General features: G+C 50.2%; 1 protein-coding gene and 1 long non-coding RNA gene across 2 annotated transcripts; both read right to left on the reverse strand.

Annotated features, from left to right (window-relative positions):
• Window positions 1–17: 17 nt before the first annotated feature.
• Dusp5 (dual specificity phosphatase 5) lies at window positions 18–13,144 on the reverse strand. The gene is made up of 4 exons (XM_050148233.1): window positions 12,607–13,144; window positions 8,451–8,599; window positions 4,299–4,518; window positions 18–1,488 (listed from the first exon to the last, which is right to left on the reverse strand). Exons 1-4 carry the CDS (start codon window positions 12,983–12,985, stop codon window positions 1,082–1,084), a joined length of 1,155 nt encoding a protein of 384 aa, XP_050004190.1. The 5' UTR covers window positions 12,986–13,144; the 3' UTR covers window positions 18–1,081.
• A 4,742-nt stretch (window positions 13,145–17,886) lies between these two features.
• On the reverse strand, window positions 17,887–18,730 carry LOC126505423 (uncharacterized). The gene is made up of 2 exons (XR_007592904.1): window positions 18,584–18,730; window positions 17,887–18,106 (listed from the first exon to the last, which is right to left on the reverse strand). It is a non-coding gene; the product is annotated as an uncharacterized lncRNA (long non-coding RNA).
• Between the last annotated feature and the right edge of the window lie 2,192 nt (window positions 18,731–20,922).

A 20,922-nucleotide genomic window follows, 5' to 3' on the forward strand; every position in this document is an offset into this window, starting at 1 on the left:
ACCACTAACAGCAACCGCACTTTTAAGTTATTTTTATTTTGCACTACGTAAAAAACAACAACCAGCAACATACTGCTTTTCTTCACATTCACATGGATTTTTGGGGACTTATTGCCTTTCCCCCAGAGAAATAACCTATCAAAGAACAGAAGTAGTACCACATTGCAAAAAATACAAACCCCAGGATCAGTAGCTTGAAGACAACCCCCCAGGAGCAGGGAGGGAAACAAAGTCACGACGGACAACGACTCAGTACACAAAGGACGCTAAACTGAACAAGTCCTGTCACTGCCCCAGAACACAGCGCGTGCCCCCTTTCTCCAGGCACTTACTGCCACCTCCTCAAAGGGGTGATTTTTTGGTCTAGGGTCTGACAGCAGAGTGGCTTTAAAGAGAGATTCAACGGAACAGGTTCAAGTATGCACAGAAACTATGCCGGAGTCCATGGTCACAGAACCCTTGGTGAGAAAGAAACCCTGACTTTCCAGCATCTTCTTCAGACAACAGCTTTCATGGAACCCAAGACAGAATCTCAACACTTCTGGGTTCAGACCAGCAGGTACTTCTGTCTTGACAAATCTAGCAGGGTTAACTTTTGTGACTGGGTGGTGACCCGCGTTATTCCCTGAAGTGACAGACACAGACAAAAAGTTTGCCAAAGTTCAAAAAACAGAGTGAAAATTGTGCTTCCTTCAAAATGAATGGGCCTCGTCACTGCCTTCTCTCCTGGTCCAGCGGTGTCTCGCTCCCACTGGGCTGTGGGGATTTATTGCCTTGCGCTTGAAATGAAAAGGCGAACTTCTGAGATGCACGGACTGGGAGGTCCTGAGTGGGCAGGGGCTCTGGGAGCGCAGCGGTCAGCAAGCGCCCCGCTGGAGGCATGGCTTGGCCTTCCTACAGTCCCGAGAAGCTATGCTCGGGATCGGTCCGAAGTGCACCTGCAAGCCTGGTGACCACCACTGTCTCAGTGGGGCAGCGGACAGAGAGGTCTGCAGTATTGCACATGTATGAAATGTCCACAAGTTTAAAAAAACAAAAATCACAGTTGTTCTTGGGGATTCACTGGCAGCCAATCCCAGTCTCAGCAGGACGTGGCCGTGGCCACAGGGCTCCTGTGGAGCTCCGCGACTGTGGAGTGGGTGGGCACCGGTGCCAGCACTGAGGTAGGAAATGTGCAGTAGGCACCCTGCATGTCAGGGCTCAGTGTCTGTAAATGGTCTATAAACGAAGAGCTGGCTGCCTCCCCTTGGCAGGAGGGAGGCTGGGGGGTGGGGGTGGAAGGCAGGGTCTCTGACTCATACTGAAGAAGCTGTCCCATGAAGCCAAAGTTGGGAGAGATCACGCTCCTCCTCTGCTTGACGTAGTCGAAGGCCTCCTTCAGGCGAAACTGCTTGGTCTTCATGAGGTACGCCATGCAGATGGTGGGCGACCGGGAGACCCCAGCCTCACAGTGGACGAGGACCTTTCCTCCTTCTTCCCTGACACAGTCTGGAAGGGAGCGAAGAGACGGGTGGTCGGTCAGAACTAGGATCTAAAGGGAACACCAACTGCAGGACACACGAGGGACAACCTGTACAACCTGACAGTCCTCCACAGTGCAAGTTCAAGGGCCACGGCCCTCAAGCTGAGCACGGCATGTATCTAGAATCCCAGCATCTGAGGGATGATGGATGGGAGGACCACAAGTTTAAGGCAAGCTTGGGCTACAAAATGAGACTGTAATAGAGCTTGAAATTCCAACAATATATGTCCCCAGGTAGGACTTTTATCCCCATATGAAACTGTTGCCCAGGGCCCTTGCACAGATCCTTTCACTGGCAGGGCAAGACCCTGAAACGTCTTCTCTAGACACAGCCTCTCAATCTGTGTTCTAGGTTCGGCTCAAAGGGGCATGGGAAAATCCTTAAAATCACATGCAGGTTTCTTTATTGGGCATATGTCATTCCCTGAGTGTCTAAGGCTCAGAGACTTAGTCTCTCCAGTTCTGATTCTAATGGTGACGACACAGGCCCATACTGGAAGAGGTCTTCTGGATTCCCTGAGCACCCTGTCTTGCTGTGACAGGGCAGGATGCTTGGTGAGGTTCCAGGGTTCTCACCACCAAACATACAACAAACAGTGCCCAGCCACTAATTACAGTCCTGGCTAAGTGACGCTTACTGGATGGATATAAACGGCTTCTGCAAACCCTACCTTGCTCAACAAAGGGGAGGCACTGCTACAGAGTCACCATCAGTTAGCGTTAGCAGTCTCTTGTTTACTATGACCAAGTGTGCATGTGTGTGCGCGTGCATCAAGGGTCCTTTGTTCTGCTCTCCCCCACCTCCCTCCCCAAAAAACTGCTAAAAATAGGGAAGGTGAATATATGTCAAATCAAAATCACACAAGTCTCCCCAATTGCCTCTCTTGATAGTGAGGAAGTAATCACCTCTCGGGAAGTTAGATGTAGCTGTAACTGGTACTCTGGAAGACCACAGTATTCAAAAAATGAAGGGAAAATGTTACTTCCTTTACCACCTTCCACCCATATGCTTAAAGTTCAAGAAGTCTGAAAATGACTCTGTATCTAAAAGATCAAATTTCTAAGGGGTCAGGGAGGAACCTTTGAGATTTCCAATCCGAACAACAAACCTCAGAGCATGCCCAGAGGAACTCACTGGAGGTACAGCAACACATCAATACAAAGGGAATAATAAAGAGCTGGCCCCCAACAAAAGTTGGTTCAAAGCCCAGACTCCCAGTCCTTGGGATTATGGGGTCAAGGGCAATTAGAGTTGTGCCTCACTTCCCCTCCGCTGTGAATGTTTAGTGGACTACTGCCACATTCAAGGACCCAAAGGATATGGAGTGCACCGTTTCCGGAACTCTTTCCAAACCTCAGGCTCCTGCTACCCACAGCATCATCCTCCCCTGGATGTCAGTGCTTATTTGGGTACAAGGCTTTTGAAACCCTGTGGGACTGTGTCCACAAATATAGACACAACATACACACAGGATGTGGAGGGAGGTTTCTCAGAACTGGACGGTGGCAGGTTGCATGACCTCATTCGGTAGCTATCCAGGTAATTAAGTAACAGGCTGAGAAGGAACCCTCCCAAGGGCATGAAGAAAAGTCAAGAGTTCCCATCTAGAACCCACCATTCTTGGCTGCTTCTCAGGCTGCAAGAGGATTCTCAGCCTAGAGACTTGGGCGACAAGAAAAGCCTCAGTCTGTGCCTTTGACGAGCTTGTCAAGATTTCTTATGACACTGTGTGTGGTAAGCAGGCCCTTCCACGTGGCTGAAGGGAGCCTTTAATTGCTGCCTGCACTAAGTAATTACCCTTGTGCCTAACACCTGCCTTTAACAAGACATAGGAAAATGATGTCTCAATCCCAGCAACTATGCATGTTAAAGAGAAAGAAGGAAGAGAAAAGGGGGGCAGGATCCTGGGTGTGTTTGTACATCGGAGACAGAGAAGTCAGGCTAAACACAATGGGGGAAGCAATCTGGAATGCGAGGGCAATCAAGGCAACACTGAGAGCCCAAGCTCTGTCTGGGCAGAGGGACTAGAGGCCAAGGCTCCAGCCTCCAGGCTTGTATGATGGGAAGACAATAACTGCTTCGCAGGATACAGGGATTCAAAAGATGCCAAGTTTTCTGCGCACAAGGCACAGGGTTTTGAGTCAAGTGCTATCTTTAATCCAGAGTTAGTTGAAAATGCAAAATCAATTGCCTTCAAAGCTGTTTGCCAGAGCTATGCAAAGCTGCTGGGGCCTTCAAGGCTTGGTGCGTAAGGAGTGCTCCCTCCATCCTTCTGTTTGCTTCAAAAATAGCCTAACTTACGTAGAAGGAGACTCCCCCTGCAGAACATTACACATGGCTGCACTCTGCTCCCGACAGCTGAAACAATAACAAGAGCAGCAAAGTACTGCCATAAAATGATATTAATTCATTTATCTTGTAAACTAAAACTCCTAACAAGAGTAACTCGGCTCCTCCCCTCGCCTTTGTGATGGCTAAAAGGCCTGCTCTTTGCCCCAACTCTTCGGGCTGCATAGACAAAACCCTTCTTAAACTGGGCATGGTGGTAGGTTCCTGATCCCACCACTTGAGAGCTGGGAGAAGATCAGGGATTCCAAGCCAGTCTTGGTTGCATAGCACATTTGAGGCCACCTAGGGCTACAGAAGTTGCTGTTTCCAAAAACCAGACTCCTTTCTTTCCAAGACGGTAACCATACCAAGATATCAAAAGAAAAGAATACATATTCCACTCCAAGGAGACTCCCAAAACAATGGAGATGGGGTGGCTAAACCTACCAATAAAATCTATTGCTTCTTGGAAGTGGGAGCTGATGTCAGCTGTGTGGCTGTCCTCCACAGGGATCCATTTGTAGTGCAGGTGGGTGGTGCAGGCCTCGGAGGTCCGGCGGGAAACATTCAGCAGGGCGGTGATGTGCAGGTTGGCGAGGAACTCGCACTTGGATGCATGGTAGGCACTTCCAAGGTAGAGGAAGGGAAGAATTTCAACTGGGCCACCCTGGAAGCAGGGACAGAGGACAACCAGGAGACATTAGATTAGCTCATTCATTTGGGAGAAGGCAAACAAAAGCCCTGACCTATTTGTTTAAGTGGGAGGTTCCCTTTCTGGTTCCCAGGTAGAGAGTTCAGAGCCAGGGCAAGTCAGCCAAGAGTGGGTGGCATCTCCATCTTGGCAAGCCCTCTACCCTTATGACTCAGTGACAGCAAAATTCTCAGGGACCAGGAGCTTAGAAGTCACACAGCAGCCTTCCGATGCTAACTTCCTGGGTGGGAAGTGGTCGGAACTGAAAGGGCTCTTGTTTAAGTTAAACTCCCCTGAAACAACCAGGGAAAGCCAGTGGACCCTGCAGGGCAGCTTCCTAAGCCACAGTGAACATGGAAAATGGTTTGGCAAAGTATCCTCCCTTTACAGCGTTTTATATCACATACTGCATAAACCCTGACACATGGCCATCTTCATTTTAGGAATGGCAAAGCTGCCGTTCCACCTCTCCCCAAAAAAAGTATGTTTCTTAGAATTAAAAATAACCCCCACCTACCCAGAATCTAGACTCAGGAAAGCTGTTAGACCACAGCAGAGGGGCTTCCCCACCCCCGACCTTCACATGGAGTGTAGGAGTTAGACAGGGTGAGGTCATCGCCCACACCCCAGGCTTCTAGTTCAGAAGCTCCTACAGAGGCAGAGCCAAAGACCGTCTACCCCCAGGTGAAACAGAGCTCTAGGCTAGACAGACTCAGTAATCTGCGTGCATATACTGGGTTCTAAGCTGCCAAGCAAAGGCCACTGACTGTTGGAGACCACCCCCCCCCACACACACACCATTTCCTGCCCCAGAAACGGTAGAATGGAAATTCTTAGCCAGACCCATAGTAAGGAGAAAGGTAAGGGACCAAGAGATGGGGCAGCAGGCAACCCCCCCAGCACTTGAGGTATTTAAGCAAAACCCAATTCAACTACACAGAAGTAACAGAATTTATCAAAAGGGTAAAGCGCACACACACACACACTTTTTGAGTTGGGGTCTCATGTAACTCAGGCTTGTCTCAAACTCTACACACAGCTGGGCTGGGCACAGGGTGCATAGCTTAATATTCTTGCCTCTGTTTCCCAAATACTAGCATTATTAGGCATGTGCCTCCGCACCCAGTTTCTGTGGTATTAAACTGAACGCCGGGTCCAGTGTGTAAGCAAGCACTCTACCAACCGAGTTACACACACATCTACACCAGCATTTTTATCCACACCCGCGTTTCAGGGGCTTTAGATACCTAGAGGTACTAATCTTAAAATAAAAGATCTGTAAGATAGGTAATAATGCCTTTTACAGACACTTTCTTTCTTTCGCTTTTTTGTTTGTTTGTCTTGTTTTTGTGTGTGTGTGTGTGTGTGTGTGCGCGCGCGCGCGCGAAAACAGTCCTAGCTGTTTCGGAAATAGCTCTTGTAAACCAGGCTGGCCTTGAACTCACAGAGACCCGTCTACCTCTGCCTCCCTAGAATTGGGATTAAAGGCGTGCGCCACTACCGCCCTGCCCACAGACCATTTCCTGAGGCTCAGATGGGATTAAATAATGCCAGAGACAGTCAGAGGTAGAGCGGGACCTATTTCAGGTAAAAATGAGAAGTAAATATTTTCCTTCTTTCTCGCATTTCTCTAGAGATTCTCTAGGAATAAGTCCACTTGCACCCCTCCCCTACACACACACACACACACACACACACACACACACACACACACACACGCGGCAGCCTTCTAGAGGCAGTGTGGTGCAGAGGTTAGGGACATGGACTCGACATCTGTGAGAGAAGAGCTCGGGCGGAGGGCTAGCTCCAGCAGCTTCTCTAACCCCTGAATGAAGAGGGGACAATTTCTATCCTCTGAGGATAACTGGTAAGACAGAAAAGGAATAATGGCTGCATTATTAACTTGTACATTATGCGACTACCATCTTTAGAATCCTGGGGAAGACACAGGGCAGATCCTGAAGCCCAGCAATCCCAACAGCTCTGGTCTTGGCCTGAGAGCAGACTGTCCCCTGCACCCAGCCCAGCGCAAGCACTCCACTGGTTAGAAACTAGAAAAATGGTAGAGATGGTAGACTCTGCTTGGGAAAGAGGCCCGAGATTCAAGTCTAATTCCATTCTACCTTTGATCAGATATAGACCCACCCCATCCCCACGGCACCAATAGCCACCCCCTCAAAGAAGCAGGCTGGACACTACCAAAAGCTCCCTTGAGAGCCTAGAAAATGCTGATACACCAGTCTGGGATACCATCCAACGTTCCCTGCAGCTGGCCCATCACACCCCTGAAATTCTATTTCTCTCCTTTTCCGAATCTTCTGTTCAACTCAAGAGGAAGACACCAAAGCTGTCAGAAAACCCGGAGACTATGACAGCTTGTCTGGCCTCTCTCAGTGTACGGGGGTTTCCCGGATGAGGGCTGAGGACACATCAGAGCACCCCACCCTCAGTGGGCCAAAGGTCTACAGTGCTTTCACAACCTGTTGTCAATTCCTACTTCTCTTTCACTTTCTGAGAAAGAGGCAGAACACAACACCACACACACAGACAACACACACACACACACACACACACTCACACCGCATCCAGCTTAGATACGTGCTGGGGCTTCAGACTCACCCCACATGCTGATTTTTCTTGAAAGAAGACAAACATAAGCTATCACTGGCATTTGGCCAGGCTAAGGCTTCCAGTGACCAAGAGTCCCATTAGAAGCAAGGCCACCCATTTGTATTTAGAATTCCAGGGCCTGAGTTTTGCCCATGGCAGGGAGCTGGCATTTTTTCAGCCATATCTTTATTAGGTTTTGCTATGTTCTTTGTTTTCAGCAAAGACTGAAAAACTTCCATGTCAGATGTGTAGGCCAAAGGGCAGATGGGATGGATACAGGGATCCTGAAGGAACCAGAGCAGGGGATTGAAGAGGGGCCACCTAAGTCTGGGGCTGCTGTGGACTGGTGGCTGGAGTCTTTGCAAATGTCAGACATTCCAATGGCCAATGATAAGAACCTTGCCCTCTGTGAGATGGCAAGGTGGTGCCTGAACTCTAGTTTCTGTCAGGCCTGGACTTTCGCCTGCTTTTTCCCCACCCTTCCCCATCATTTTATAGGTTTTATAGCCTCTTGTCAGTGAGGTGTATAAAGTATACCTTTTTAAAGCAATAATAATAATAATAATAATAATAATAATAATAATAATAAAACAACCAACAAAACCCCATATGCTTACAGAAACATCTAGCCTTCTAGAATCTCCATTTCCTCTGGCACCAGAATGTATGAAAATAAGTACCAGAAACCTTCAGGAGTCGGCCAAGGATGGGGCACAAGCCTACAAACCCAGCCTTTGCGGGGCTCAAGGAGTTAAGTCAAGGCTGCCCTGGGCTACACATACACAGCAAGCCTGTCCTCCCAAAACAAAAGAGAATGGGGCTAGGGAGTTGGCTTGGCAGCTAAGAGCACTTGTTCTTGCAGAGGCCCTGGGTTTGACTCCCAGCACCACACGGTGACTCTCAAGCCTCTGTAACTCTAGTTTGTGACCTCTGCTGTATGCACGTGGTGCAAATGCACACATGCAGGCAAAACACTCACACACATAAAATAAAACAAATCTAAAAGGCGAAACGAAACGAAACAACACAGGAAGCCTCAGAGTCAGCTCTGAATGTCTTCAGGGAAACCTAAACCAGTATTTTCAAGCTTCCCCAAACTGCCCAAGACAGCTAATAACAATGTTCTCTCTCACTTCCTCTCCTCTTCAGAAGCTGCCCAGCATCCTGTGGCCCAGGGACCCTAGTGAACCGTGTGTGCTGGGAGACTGCTCACTCGCTCTGCGATGAGAACCCGTGTGCACAAGCCACAGCAGCTCCGTCAGCACAGCAGCCCGAGTCAGGAGTCGGGAGTCACATACCTGGTCATAAGCTGGCCTGAGGGTGACACTGAGGATGGGCTTTCCACACTGGCTGAGGAGGCCCCTCTCACTCTCAGTCTTCTCCTGGGAAACGGGCTTCACATCCACACAGCACTCGGGATATTGTGAGGAGAAGGTCTCGTACCCCCCTTCAAAAGCAAGCAAACAAACAAACGAAAGTGAGACAGGCAAAGGCACTGGGTTCTTGGACTGTCAGAAAACATCCATGGCGACTACGTGAGGGCTACAAGCCCGCTAAGGCAAAGCAACTTCTGAGCACCTAAAACCAGCTCCGTGGGTAGAGCCACAGAACAGAGGGAGAGAATCAACTCCTGCAAGTTGTTCTCCGGCCCCCACATGTGTGCTATGACAGACGCATGCTCAATAAAAACATAATTAAATAAATGTATTTTAAGAAAACTGAACAAAACCACCACTTCTAGAATAAAAAAGTGGACTTCCCTCACTTGTATACATACACACACTCCTAAAAGCCTGTCATCTGGGGCTAGAGGGATGGAGAGCAGTTAAGAGCACTTATTGCCTTGCAGAGGAACCTGGGGTTCAGCTTGGAGCACCCACATGACATCTCACAACACCTGTAATGCAAGTTCCAGGAGGAGTCTTAACACCTTATTCTTCCCTCCTCGGGATCCTGTACACACATGGTGCACATATACCCACACATACACACATAAATAAATACGTCAAGTTTTTAAAGGTCTCTCAAAGAGAGGCAATGATTAACTTTCTGTGTCTGTCAGAAGCAGCTTATCTGGCATTTGGTAAATATTAACCATATCCTCTCAGAAAACAAAAGCAATTTTCTTCTCTTGTTTACCTAAAACAAAGGCATGATTATGTGAACTTTCATTGATTTCTAAGAAGACTCCTAAACTAGCTTTTTCCCTAGTCCATTTGCTCTAGGCAAAAATCATAGCTGTACCCACCTCCATTCATAGAAGCGTGCCCTTTCTCACTCCTAAGGTCACTGACAACCCCTTCTATAGGTCCAATTTAGTCACACATCAAGTTAATACACTCTAAACCAAATGGAAAAACACAGACTTCTGGGCATGGGAGGATGCTGGTATTACATTTCAATTTCTCCAGAAGGCTCCGGTGAGGTCAAAGGGCATCCTGTAGAGCTGAGCATGGCAGCACATGCCTTCAATCTGAGGAGGTGTTTAGGAGGGTCATGAGTTGAAGGCCAGCCTGGGCTATATGTAAGACTCTGCCCCCACACCAAGGTATAAAAATGACCAGTAACAGAAGTGCACCCACATCAATAGTCTCAAGACCAGTGGGGAAGAACCAGGAAATCTGGCCTGGAGGCCCACAGAAAGCCAAGGCATTGTAGGTAGACAAAACATCTTGCTTAGGAATCTTCCGTTTCACCAACAGCAACCCGAGGTACTTCTGAGAGTCTCCGGAAAAACCACCTATCATTCACTAGTCTCAAGGGTTCAAGCCACCAGTAACACAAGCACACTGCGACAAGGGCCTTCCCAAGGAACTCCCTTCGTGCTCTGTCTCTGGGTGCTAGATGGGCAGCCCAGTAAGAGGGCTCCCTCCTGCAGTCAGCAAAGTGTTAATGGATTAGATGGCAGTCTCCTATACCCGCCTGGGAGCTGCAGCCCATTCCTAGAATGAGTCATCTTGTCATTCAGGCTTCCTCTCAGCTTCTGCCCCTGCCCCCATTTAGTACCCCCAAATCTCCACTAGCTCACTAGCCCTGGAGAAACTGCTGGTCCTCCACAAATGCTCATGTTCTCTGCCATGGAAACAGGGGGCTTGGCTAGAAGGGGAAGGGAGCAGAGGTGAAGGCTTTGGTGGCTTAGCTTCCCCTGGCAGCCCCTTTCTTCTAGGAGGCAGAGTGAATGTTATACCAACCCACACAGCCTTGGGGGCGGTGGAGGAGGGGGGTTGCATTTCATAGTCAATAAATCACGCGGGTGGGCCTGGCTTCCACGGTTTGGGTTCCAGGAAACAAAATGACAGGTTTGTGGGCATCTGGACAAAGAATAGCCCAGGCACTCCCAAAGTTGAGGACAAGGCTTCGGGGAAGAGAAGCCTTCAGGCCACCTCATCTCTATGCCTTAGACAGACCATTTAAGAGCTGGTAGGCAGGAGAGTAGAGAGAAGTGCTGGTTAGGGCAGGAGACTGCCTGCCAGTTAACAAAATAAAACAGGCAAAGTGTCTCCGTGTAGCTGAAGGACAGATAAACAACAGGGCTTGTCTCTTCAAACTGGGGTCAGGAGATTAGGTCTCTGCCCTCCACCCACTCCCACCGGAGGTGTGGAGACAACATTCCTCTGCGCTGCCTCACTCCAATTGCAAGAGTGTTAGCAATTCCTCCAGCTGCTTCGACCTCCTTCAGACATCCCTGCACTGCAGGGAACAACACACACAGACGCTGGGGCACATACAGACGCTGTGTGAGCGCTCCAACTACCCAACTGGTCCTCATCAGCGCGAGAGGCGACTGGAGGAAGTGTGGCAGGCCTGGCGCCAACATCTGGATGCCATCAGGTCAAACCCTGAATGCCCATTTGGACACGTGCTATGTAAGAGAAAGGCATTCTCCCCTGCAACAGTTTGAATTCAGCAGTTATAAGGGTAGCAATTTCCACTGAAATCCCAAATGCACACCACTTTTGATCTTAGCGTTTTTATTGTCTGAATGAAAGACAAGACTGCACAAGCCAGAGCACCTTAGGACGACATCTCCCCTCTCCCTCACACAGCCAGCTGCCCGGATCATCCCCGGGCACTGTCTATCACCAAGCAGCATGGATGTGTCCAGAACTAGCTGGGTAAAAGAGGCCGACTGGGGAAATGGATGGTTCCAGTTGGTTTAAAAGCTATCCACGAGGGAACTTGTTTTCGGGTGTGAGGAAGCCATGCATCTCTTTATACACACTTTGTTCACCTGAGTACACATTACTTCATTTTTAAAAAGTGAGAGACCTCTGCAGAGCCTAGAGAAGGCCACCCTTCCACACCCTGCAGCTGCTATCTCCCAGTGGGATCAACAAGGTACAACAGTTAGCAAGAGGTGTTAATAGATAAGGAGCTCTGGAATCCTCCTGGCCTGCAGTGTGTGAAATTTCAGGTTGCATGGCTTTGAAACAGGGTCTTAGCTCACTGCACCCGAATTCTGAAGCACATCAGGCTTCCCGCGCCAGGTACTCAGTCAACAGAGCTGTGGGGGCCCTATCCATTCTGCAATCACCTCTGCACCCCGGCCAGGGTTCCCACACGTTTGAGGTTAGAAGGCAAGAACAGTCACAGGAAATGACCCAGAAATCAATGATGTGGGGTTTGAGAATAAATCACCCACCCACAACCGGAAGCCAAAGTTATCTCGCCAGCAGGTGAAATGGTCGGGCCTGGAGGCAGCCCTTGAAGGCCTAAAATCAAAGGCCACAGAATCTCCACCACATCTCACAGCCCCCGCGGCACCTCTCCTAACCGGGCTGGCCGGTTGGCAGTCTCTGAGACGGTCCCAGGGCTAATCCCAGCCGGGGAAGAAAGGATAAAAGGGGTGGGAAAGCTGTCAGCTCCAAATTAAGCTCGAGAAAGGCCTAGGGTGGGAGAAGGAGGCTGGAGGAAAACAATAAAAAGCAATAGAGGGAGAGGAAGGGGAGGGACTTGCCAGGGTCAAAAAGGCAGGAGGCCCACCAAGACAGAGCCGAACGTACAGTAATTGTCTAGGCGGGAAGAAAGGGGACACCGCGGCGCCACTCTCCCGGGGGAGGGTCTCGACTTGCTTGATCGCGCCAGATTTGTTAGAAACATTCCGACCCCCGTGGTCTGCAAACGGCGCCAGAGGCCAGCACGGGCCCTCGGCCCCCGGAACTAAGGAGCACGGCCGGCTGCACCTTCCCAGCCCACCCAGCCCAGGGGACCGACAGGTTGCCAGACGCTTTCGAGGAAAACGGGGGTGGGGAGAAGGAAGCCCCGGACGCTGACGTTCGCAAGGACCTCCCAAGCGCACGCGAAACCCCGGGGCGCACATTCCCTCGAGTTGTGACTTTCCCCGGGCCAGAGTTCCCACGCAGCGAGGGAACCCGGGGCCCCGGTGTCCAGGCCCAGGGTGCAGGGGAAGGAGGGCAGACGGCAAGGGTCCCGCGGCTCCCCGCACGAGCTCACCTTTAAGGAAGTAGACCCGCGGGCCGGCGGGCAGGCAGGCCAGCAGCGAGGTGAGCACGACGCGCGCGGCGCTCTCCTTCCGCAGCTTCTGCCAGTGGCGGCTGCCCTGGTCCAGCACGACCACCGCCGCCACGCCGCCGCCGCCCTCCTGCAGCAGCCGAGCGCGCGCCGCCTCGTCGGGCAACACGTAGCGCGCCGACACCGCGCCGCCCCGGGCCCGCCGCAGCACCACCGAGTTGAGGTTGACGTTGAGCGAGCCGCGCACGCTCGACGCGGCGAAGTCCAGGTAGGGCCGGCAGTCGAGCACCACGCAGCGCGCCTCGGCCTCCGGCCGGAGCATCTTGCGCAGCTGGCGCCCGTCGAGCGACGTGACCTTCATGCCGCCGCCACCCAGCGGCCCAAGGCCGGCGTGGACGAGCGGAGCACCCCCGGCGGGGCTTGTGGCCTTGCAAAGACCCGAGCCCGGCCGGCGCGAGGGGCCGCGCGACGTTGTTCTTCACGCCCCGCGAGCTCCGCACCAGGCCCCGCCACTCGCCGCCCAGAAAGCCGGGGATTCCGCCGGCAGCGCAGCGTTTTATGTGAATGAGTGCGCGTCCTGTGACGTGACTGCCCATATAAGGCCAAATATGGGTGTTTCCCCGCCCCTCGGCGTTGGCCACGCCTCATGGGCGGGGCGTGCGGGCACCCGCCTCCACCCCGAAAGCGGGATGGAGGGAGGGTGTCTTAGTCAGAGCGAGAAAGAGGAAGTGGCGGGCGCCTGCTCCCTCTCGGGGGGCCCAACGCGGAGAGACTCACTCACACATCACCCGGCACTGCCGGTGGGCTGTCAGGAACGCCAGCCGGCCGAGGTGACCCACGCTGTGCGGGAAGAGGAGGAAGAAAATTCGGTCGGAACCCGAGGGCCGCGCTCGGGAACCTCTGGGGCCTCCGGGTGGATCCCGAGCTGACTCCAGTCTAAGGAGGTGGCATCTGAGATGAGCCGCGGTGGGACATGGCTCGACTCTATTAATCGAGGCTTCTAACACGTTTTCCTCACTTCTGTTACGTTTTCATTTTCCTTAATAAAAAAGTTCCGGAAAGTAAACAAACAAACCAACCCAAAGGGGAAGTTGTTAGAATCAAACGGATTCTGTCTCATAAGGATTGACCGCCCTCTTCTGTTGTCTCTCTCCATAGCTAAGAACAATCTACCGTCAGAGCTAACAAACAAGAACAACGCACCAATTTAGGAGCTGTTCTGGGAAACCTGTCTTGAACCCAGTAGCAACACTGTCCACAGGGATCCAACAGAGGGGATCAGTCCCATAAACTTGTCCAGGTGGCTTCTGGATTTGGGGGATTATGGTGTTATGGTGGATCAGTGTAATCCCAGGCTGTCTACTCCTGCCCTTCTCTCTGGAGCTTCCTGCGCCCGCCTCCATGGGGGGGGGGGAGGAGGCTAGGTGTGATTCGCCCCTCCCCTCTGCAAGTGTCTATTGAGGACTTTGCTAGATCCCAGGACACGTGGGCTGCAAATGCATCTATAAGCCCTTTGCCAACCATTTTACTGTTATCTTTTGATGAGAAAACGTCTGTCCATTAGAGAGGGGTTTATTTACAACGGACATAAGGGAACGAGATTTTTTAAGAGAAAGCAGAAATCAATTTCTGAGATCAAATCAATCCATCTCAACAACAGGAATAGCTGACATTGTTTCTGGGTCATAGCTGCATTCAACCAAAAGCCCTGTGCTGAAAATGATAAATGAGACCCTGCCTGAGATCCCAGCATTTGGGGGTGGGTCGAGAATAAAAGTATCACAGAACTAAGGCCAGTCTAAATGACATAGACCCTGTCTAATAAAACCAAAGCAAGCAAACAAAAGATGGCTGGCCTAACCCTGGTAGTGGGGGTCACACTGATGCCATAGGATGGCTTTTGTCTGGGGTTATCTATAACAGCTTCCCCCATAACCTGCTCTTCTTCCAGAGGGTTCTGTCTGTGTAACCAGCATCTCCACCCCCAGGCATTTCATTCTAGGGCCTCACAGATAATATGGAGCAGCCACAGGGCCCAGACTCTGTGAGGAGCTTGATAACACCACTGTAGGCAGGACTCACTCCAAGAGCCCCAGAGAGGCCTGGCCTAGTCTCAGGTCTCTAGGTGTCTGTGTCTGTTCACCCACGGTGGGTGGGCTAGGGTGGAGGCTAAAGAAAGTTTCTCAGAGATGACAGCTAAGACAAACTTCCAAGAATGAATAGAAACCACTTGACGTTAAGGAAACAACAAAACAACCAAGCAGACAAAAAAAAAAAAAAAGAAAAAAGCTGGAATTGCATGGTTGATGGCAGGAATCCTGTTTTTTCCTTCTCTTTGACTCATTTCCTTTCCCTGATTTTTGTTTACATTGTTTATGATTTGCTAATTGTATTTATTATTATTATAATTTGTGTTGTTGAGGCAGGGTCTTATTTATCATTTGATTGGCAGTTCTGTTCCTGTCCTCCCCCCACTCCCACTTCCCGACATGGAGGAAAGATCAAGCTGTCTCTTCCCAGCTTCCCTGGATTTCAGGATCCTCCGGTCCCCACCCAACACTGACTCTGTAAATAGATGCTTTCGTTTGTATTTTATTCTATTTCTTTTCTTGGTTGCTTTGTATGTGTGTCACGGTGCCTGTGTGGAGGTCAGACGACAACTTACAAGATAACCTTTCTTCCCTTCCACCTAGAGATCAAACTCTGCCTCTAAGCCTTCACCCCCCATCTCCTCAGCCCATGAAAACATATTTTAGGTGGCACTTCTCCTCACAAAGTTCAGGGTACCTGGAGATCATGATGAAGGCCAGGCCAGGTTGGACTGGCCCCACAGAGCTGCAGCCTGGAGCCCTGAGCCCCTCACTCATTGCCGCTCAGATTTGTACAGCAGAGATGGCTCAGCTGAAAGTTAAATTCCTGGTGGCTCACACTAAGATCTAGAATTCACACCAGCCAATCTGGACTGCCCTCCTTCAAGAAGCATGAATTACATACCTGAAGCCATACCTCCTAATGTAAGAAGGCATCCACAGGCCTCTTGACATAAGTTTCGGCTATTGACTTCATTGGCTGTAGTGAGCTGAGTGGGTTAGCATTTGGGGTTAGCAGTGAAGCAGCGCTGGAGGGTGGAGGGTTTATATGAGAAGGGAAGTGGGATCCAGACTGAGGTCAGGGAGAGGGACGGGGGTTTCTATAGGTAGTTGATTGAGTTGGTAAGGACTTTCTTGAACTTGGCCATGATCGTAGGTGTGAAGAAGCCACACAGAAGCAGGGCGGTGGTGGCGCACGCCTTTAATCCCAGCACTCAGGAGGCAGAGGCAGGTGGATCTCTGTGTGTTGGAGACCTGCCTGGTCTACGGGAGCTAGTTCAAGGACAGGAGGCTCCAAAGCTACAAAGAAACCCTGTCTCGGAAAAAAAAAAAAAAAAAAAAAAAAAAAAAAAAAAAAAAAAAAAAAAAAAAAAAAAAAAAAAGAAAGAAAAAGAAAAAAGAAGTCACACAGATGAGAGAGTAAAACGTAAATGGCCCAAGGGGGTGTGATCTTCATCATCTTTATCACAAGGGGCGGGTGACACATCTGGGACGGTGACATCAGAGTTTAATAAAATAACTGGATGGATGGTGGTACCATTAGACAGAGACCTACAGCACAGACTGAGGGATTGGAGAGAAAGGGGGGGCTGCCATGTAGACACAGTTACAAGTTAGAGCTTGTCACAGCTACTGTCTGGTGTCTGGTAAGCAGTAGGGTGGCCTGGGAAACCAGGTACAAAGGTCTGTCAGCTGCCTTGCTATATTGTTTCTTCTCCTCCGGGTCCTGGAACTGCTGTGCAGGTCTGTCTTTAGACCTGTCCTCTTCTGTCCTGTCACTAGGGCTGGCTTCTCCAACACAGCTTGTTTCCCATACAGTCTTGTATCTAAAAGTTTGCCCCAGAGTTTTAACCCTATGCTGTCATTCTGAAATGTTTAAGATTTGCACAAGGAACCCCATATTTTTCTTTTGCAGTTGAATCCCATGAGTTATGTAGCTGATGCTGCTCAGAGCTGGGCCACCCCCCCGGGCGCGCCCCCCCCCCCCCCCCCCCCCCCCCAGGAATAGCATTCTGTGTCTCACTTTCCAAGCCTTTTGGATGCTTATTCTCTGGCAGGGTTTTAAGAATGAATTTGAACAGTGCCTCACAACCTTCCGTGGCGCGCAGATAAAAATCCAAATTCCACTGGGCAGGGTGGGTGCACGATCCTACGGCTTGGGATGCAGAGGCAGACAAGTGTCTGTGAGTTTGCAGTGAGGCTGGTCTCAAATAAACAAGTCCAGATGCCACGTAACCTCCTTTCTCCTCCTGTCCCTGTGCAAGGATGCTTCCCCTCCACACAGCTGCAGCCACAGCTCAGCTCTCCCCTCCCCCGGCCTGATTGAGTGTTATCTCTCCTGCCACACTCGGGGCCTGTCTGACGTCTGAGTGTCCCTCACATGGTGCCCGCCAGCCAGTGCTGATGGAATGGAATTCACTGCTTGCTGAGAGACGTGGAGCAGCTGGCCCTGTGGGAGGCACCCGGAGAGCAAGTTGGCAGCAACAGGAATCAGAGCCGGAGACGCTGGGAAGGAAGCAAGGTGGAAGATCCGCAGTCCACAGCCACAGGTCTCAGTGGGAGAGGAAGAGGTGTCTCAGTCAGGCGATACTTAATGGCATAATAATCATGCCCCCCCCCATTTGGAATGGGATGAAGGTGGACTAAAGACAAAAGTGGAATTTACTATGACGAAGCCACAAGGCAGGATCTTGTCCCATTTGTTATTTTCTCCCCTCGGCCAGTTATCTCCAGAGCAAGCTCCTATTTTCTGAGGGTTTCCGACTCGTGTTTGAGCCTCATGCTTTGTTCATGGGTGTCTTGCACTTGGAAGGCCCCTGTCAACCCTGGGTCTCTCTCTGGAACACAGCACACGCCGTATTTAGCTAACACTTCCAGAGAGCTCATGGACTGTGGCGAGTATGGGCTCGTGGCATCCTCCGCAGGAGCCCCTGGGGCTCTTGCCTGTCCCTCTGTGGGCCAGGCAGATGGAGGGGGTGGATTAACGAGTGTCCACAGTGCAGAGCTCAGAGCAAACCCATGACGAGCCCAGGCCCAGTCCTCCTGGAAGGATGTATCTTGCCCAACTCCCCCACAATTCACTGGTTTGCTCTGCACTGTAAGAGAAATGTGTGTTTGCCGACGACAGCATTTTCAGTGACGAGGTAGAAAACCCAAAGAAGTGAAAAATGGGTGGGATTTTTAAAAACTCTGTATTACACTTATGTGTTTACCGGTGGGGATGGGCACAAGCATGTCACAGCATGCATGTGGAGTTCCTGGGGGCAGAGCTCAGGTTGTCAGGGTTGGTGGCAAGCACCTTAACCAGCTGTGCCATCTCTCCAGCCTTCGTTTTGTTTTTTTAGGGTGCAGCTTCTTTCAGCTGACAGATCCAGAGCTGACCTTGCTTTGACCTTAGAGGAAGGAATAGGAACTGTTAGGAATCAAAGGTCCGGGTGGCTGCTGTGGAGTCTCTGCTGCCCTGCATCATATCAGAACTATTTATAACGGAGTCTCTGCTGCCCCGCATCACATCAGTACTATTTATAGCCTTTCTCTCCCCGTGGCCACTCCCACCTCTCCTTCCCAGGGTCTTAGAACCCAACAAAGCTGATACTCAATCCAGGAAAGAGACAGCAGTGTCACCACTGTGAAACGGTTCATTTTCTTAGAGCCAGAGTGACCTGCTCACTGTCTCACAGAACAGTGTAACCCCGAGAACTAACACCAGCCAGTTGAGTGCCTTCTCGCTCCCGTCAGGAAATTGTGCCAAAGGCCCTGTCCTTCACAGTCACCATTAGACTCCACTCTCCCACCGCCCAACGAGTCAGCCAATAAGCTTCTTTGCCACAGCTCACATAGTCTATTTTGCCCCTGAGAAGACAGTTTACCCAAGAAAAGCGCTGCCTGAGGACTGAGTCTTAGCACCCTGTGCTGAGTGGGACTGGTAGACTTCCGTCCTGACCTGGGAAGGCTGGAAGAAGGGTTGAACGGGGAGGATTTGCTCATGCAGAAAGAGGGGAAAGGCTGTAACTGAAGGAGATACTGTCCCACAGGGAGTGGGAGGAAGGAAGCAGTCCTGTGTCATTTCCTGGGAGGATGAAACCTCCTTGGTGGGGGGCAGGGAGGTTCCAGAATGCTGAGAAGATGGGGGAGGTGAGACAGAAGACATAGCACCTGCTGTGTGACACCAAGCATCACGCATACCAGGGCTAAAAATGTTTATTCTCTTTTCACCTAGTAATTCCACTTCTGGGAACTAATCTTAAAATCTAAATCCGGGGGAGGGGGAAGTAAGTATATCCACAAGAGTGTTTATCAGAGAGCTATTTATAAGAATAAAATTGGAAGCAGCCAACACATCTCAAAGAAAGGCAAATAGTATATTCAGAAGCCACCTTCAGAAACAGCACCACACTCCCGATCAATCACGCTAACACGGTAAGGGAACTGACAGCTTGCGAAACAGTAGCAGCCCTTTGTTGGCTGCTGCTGTCTTCTGCACTGACGGGGGCTTTCCATCGACTGTCCACTCACACCCCAGAGAGGGTGGGACCTTTCGTATGTCACGGATTTAGAGACGGAGGCTCACCCAGGTAGGGGGTGCACACAGTGGATTGAGCCTGAATTTCCAACAGTGTGTTCCCACTGTTACTTTCTGTGTTAGGCCCAGAGGCGGCAAGACCACCCCTGCCCTCATGGGGGAGGGGAAGGGATCAACTACAGCAATGGTTCTTTCTTAGATAAAGGAAGTACAGTTCCCCCACACACACCCGAATTTTCTTCATTTTCTAAATTAGTTTCTTTAAAGCTTTATTTCTTATTATTCAGAGAGGAAGGCAAATGGTGCAATGTGTGTGTGTGTAGGTCAGAGGACAGCTCAGTGACTTGGTTCCCCCCACCTTTATCTAGGTTCAGGGGAATCGAACTCATGTCCTCAGACTTGTACAGCAGCTGCTTTTAACCCCCTAAGCCATCTCACTGGCCCAATTTTTCTAAAATTTTCCTAATGGAACTGTGATATCTTCTGTGTCTTTTCTGGTTTTCAGTTGTCCACTGTGCTTGTCAGTCTGCAGTTAGTTTTACTTTTCCTTTCCTGCAGGTCTTGGTGAAGTTATCATCTTCCAATGCTTTTGACCTTTTTTGTGGGAGGAGTTTAGGGGAAACACGGGCTGTTTCAAGTGTGGATTTGGCAGAATTTATTTACCTTGAAGGACATTGAGGTTTCTAACTTTTTAATTGGTTTATTTTGGGTTTTTGAAACAAGGTCTCAAGTAGTCCAGGCTAGCCTTCTTTAGAAACAAAGTATTTGCTTTTCAGAAAAAAGACTGGCTTTCACAGATTGAGGGTGCAGAAAGTTCACTGCTGGACCCACATGGGAAAAGATGATTGCCATTGTTAAAATGGTGGTCTGGGGTGCATCAGTGCTACACGAAGGCCCTGGAGTTACTGCCAGGATCCAACAAAGGTGAGGATGTGGTTAAGGCAGCAGCTTCTCAGCATATCCCCCTCCCACCCATTCCTCACCTTTCCACTCAGAGTACCCCTACAGGTGAACTCACCAGGGCATGTCTAGGGCTTTTCTCCTTGAGGGAAGTTAGAGATTGGATACCCCCATCCCATCTGACAGCCACCCCTTGACAGATATTAGCATGTGGTTCTGGTGTGTATGTGTGTGTGTGTGTGTGTGTGTGTGTGTGTGTGTGTGTGTGTGTGGTATGTGTACACTCCCGGGCATGCATACACGTGTGTAAACACTTGTGGTTATGCATATGTGTGTACACTTGTGGGCATGCATACATGTGTGTATATATACTTGTGGGTATACATACATGTGTGTGTACACTTGTGGCTATGCATACATGTGTGTGTACACTCGTGAATATCCATACATGTGTGTATACATTTGTGGGTATGCATATGTGTGTGTACACTCGTGGACATACATACATGTGTGTGTACACTAATGGGCATGCATACATGTGTGTATACATTTGTAGGTATGCATATGTCTGTGTGTACACTAATGGGCATGCATACATGTGTGTGTATACATTTGTAGGTATGCATATGTCTGTGTGTACACTAATGGGCATGCATAATATATGTATACACTTGTGGGTATGCATACATATGTGTGTACACTCGTGGGTGTGCATACATGTGTGTTTATACACTTGTGGCTATGCATATATGTGTGTACATTTGTAGGCATGCATACATGTGTGTA

Source organism: Alexandromys fortis, unplaced genomic scaffold (genome assembly GCF_014885135.2).
Source record: "Alexandromys fortis isolate MF-2015 unplaced genomic scaffold, M_Fortis_MF-2015_v1.1 scaffold_16, whole genome shotgun sequence".
NCBI classification, from domain to species: Eukaryota; Metazoa; Chordata; class Mammalia; order Rodentia; family Cricetidae; genus Alexandromys; species Alexandromys fortis.